This window comes from Galeopterus variegatus, unplaced genomic scaffold, assembly GCF_000696425.1.
Source record: "Galeopterus variegatus unplaced genomic scaffold, G_variegatus-3.0.2 Scaffold2177, whole genome shotgun sequence".
In the NCBI taxonomy this organism is placed as follows: domain Eukaryota; kingdom Metazoa; phylum Chordata; class Mammalia; order Dermoptera; family Cynocephalidae; genus Galeopterus; species Galeopterus variegatus.
The window spans coordinates 314,988-317,792 of record NW_007728288.1 but is presented as its reverse complement, the minus strand read 5'-3'; the positions used below and the strand labels follow the sequence as shown (position 1 = coordinate 317,792).

Below are 2,805 nucleotides of genomic sequence, written 5' to 3'. Positions count from 1 at the left end.
GCATTCCAAACTTATATACAAGTCTACAATTCCTTAAGATTCTGAAATCTAAAAAGCTTTTTAAAAAAAAAGTTTTTTTAAAAACTTGGAGCTAACTCATTTGGTGGCAACTAACTTTTCCTGAATTATAAAGCTATACTATTAGTGTAAACAGTCACTCATCTTGCCACAGAATATAAGTTTGCTTTTTGGGTGGTGCCCAAATAACTGGGGTGTTATATATTACGTAGCACAGGCACCATATTACTTTCTACAATCTGAAATCTTGATTTCTGAGACATATCTGGCCCCACGAGTTTTAGATAATGAACTGTGGGCCTGAGTAATCAGTCAGGAACAGGACAATTTTTACAATCACATACCTCTTTATTGTTGAGTTCTAGAACAGCCAGTCCAACCAATGCTCCCACACATTTGGAATTGAGTTCCAGGGCTCTGCTGAATGCCAGACGGGCTTTTTCTAGTTTGTTAAGTTTCACAAAGCAATGGCCCATTCCTAAACGAACTTCCGCTGAAAAAAATAAAATCAAGCCATTCAATCTGTGAAACTAGGGCATTTTTAGGGTTCAATTCAATTACAAAAATGCTTAAACATTCTCTATTTGTGAATTGCAAAATCCCCCAAATTAACCTTAGTATAACTACACTACAATATCTTTTGGCCTACCACAAGCTTGGTTTCACTGGAGGTTAGACTCTAACACTCTCCACCCTCTCCCCTATCATGGACACTTTTCTTATCATAGAATAAAACACCTATAATACTGGTATATGTCTTGTCTTCCAATATCCCTGCTACACTGTACCTTCAATTTCTAATTTTTGAAGAGAAATTTTTGAACAGAGGACAAAAGTTCCATCAAGACCTTAAATACTGTGCTTATGATACGCACATACTGTCTTCCCTTCAGAGCTATGCTTCTACATGCTGCCTTATTTCAAGGCCATGCCAAAATACAAACATTCCTATCTAAGGCCAACTTTTCCACTGGTCAGTAGATCCCCTCTCCATCTATTCAAGGACACTGCTCCAGCAACCTTCCCTTATTTTTCCTGCATCATAAAATATTTCCTCTCTACTGAATCATTCTCAACCACATACAAACATTCTCCCATCTTATAAAAATCCTCTCGATTCTATCTCCCTTTCTATTTGCTAACCCTGTTCTTTCTTGACAACAAAACTTGCAAAATCTAGCTACACTTGCTGCCTCCGATTCCTTTTCTTCCATTTTCTCTTGAGTCGTCTACAATGAGGCTCTCGTCCCCTCCATTCCAGTAAAACTGCTTTTTTCAAGGTCAATAATGATTTGCATGCTGCTAAATCCATTGGTCAATTCTATTTCCCTATTTTACCTGGCCTAACAACAGAATTTCACACTGTTCGTCAGCCTCTCCTTCTGGAAACATTTTATTTGGCTTCAAGGACACTGCACTTATCTTGTTTTCCTCCTATACCTCTGGCTTCTCCTTCTCAAGCTCCTTTGCTGATTCTTCATTTTCCTCACCTCTAAATGTCAGAGTGCTCTAGGGCTCCATCTCTGGACCTCTTTTCTATGTACACTCATTGGCCTAGAGACTTCATGCATTCTCATGACTTTACACATCTATACGCTCATGACTCCAAAATTAATTACTTAGGCCCAGACCTCTTTCCTGAACTCCATCCCTTCTGACCTCTTTACTTGTATGTCTAAAAGGCATTTCAAACTTTTCATATCTAAAACTAGTTCCTCTTGAACTATTTTCCAAATGTAGTAAAATGTAACTTCACTCTTCCAATTGCTTATGCAAAGGATTTACCTTTGACTCTTCCTCTCTTTGTATCACATACCACATCTACTCTATCAGCTCTCCCTTCAAAATATATTTGGAATCTGACCGTTTGTACCACCTCCACTGTTACCAACCTAGTGTGAGCCACAATCATCTCTGACCTGCATGACTGCACTAGCATTCTTCCTGGTCTCCCTACATCTGTCCTTGCCTCTTACCCCCACAACCTACTCTACTCTCAACCCGGAAGCTCAAATGATCTTTTTAAATATAAGTCAGATCATGTTACTCCTCTACCCAACGCTCTCCAATGACTTCTTACTTCCGTCAGAGTAAAAGCTGAAGTCCTTATAATAATCTATGATGCCCTACATGACTAGTCCCAGGTTATATCTTTGACCCCTTTTCTTATTACTTTTCTCCCTCACGCTCTCCCTCTCCATTCCAGATATATCAGTCTCCTCACTGTTCCTCAAACTTGCAAGGCACACTCTCCTCAGCACCATTGTACCACCTATGCTCTCTCTCACTCCCTCTCTCTCTCTCTNAATGACATTTTGAAAAGAAAAAACAGAATAGGGCAAAAAGATTATAATATGATCTACTATCCAGCTTTTGAATCAAACATAACCCTTACAAAAAAAAAATCTCGATTCTGTCATTTTAATAATTCAACTTCTTTTCGCAAGTAACTTCATAAGCAACTGTCAAATCCTCAATATTTTAAGTTAGGTCATACACAGCTTAGACCTAAAATAAAGTTATTCTCTTACCTGGACATCCTGGGTTAGTACGCAATGCCTTCTTATAGTAAGCAAGAGCTCCTCTGTAATCCTTTTTGTTGAATGAAATGCAAGCTTTACCTGTAAAGTGGTTTGAAAAATAAACATTTACTATTTGATTAAAGAACATAAGTCTTCTATGCTTTACACTAACTCACCTAAATTAAATAGATTTCTCAATTAGAAATACCTGAAAATACTGAACATTTCACATTAAAAACTTGTTTTCCATAAGGGTAGGTATATT

At 37.8% G+C, this 2,805-nt stretch overlaps 1 protein-coding gene across 1 annotated transcript in view; it reads right to left on the bottom strand.

The window, feature by feature from the left end:
* Positions 1 to 294: 294 nt before the first annotated feature.
* LOC103597051 (RNA polymerase-associated protein CTR9 homolog) overlaps positions 295 to 2,805 on the bottom strand; it is a 4,723-nt gene continuing 2,212 nt past the window's right edge. Inside the window, exons 3-4 of the mRNA XM_008580850.1 lie at positions 2,550 to 2,639; positions 295 to 511 (exon numbers count right to left, since the gene is read on the bottom strand). Of these exons, the coding sequence (XP_008579072.1) occupies positions 327 to 511; positions 2,550 to 2,639 (275 nt within the window). The 3' untranslated portion in view covers positions 295 to 326. The remainder of the gene's footprint in view (positions 512 to 2,549; positions 2,640 to 2,805) is intronic.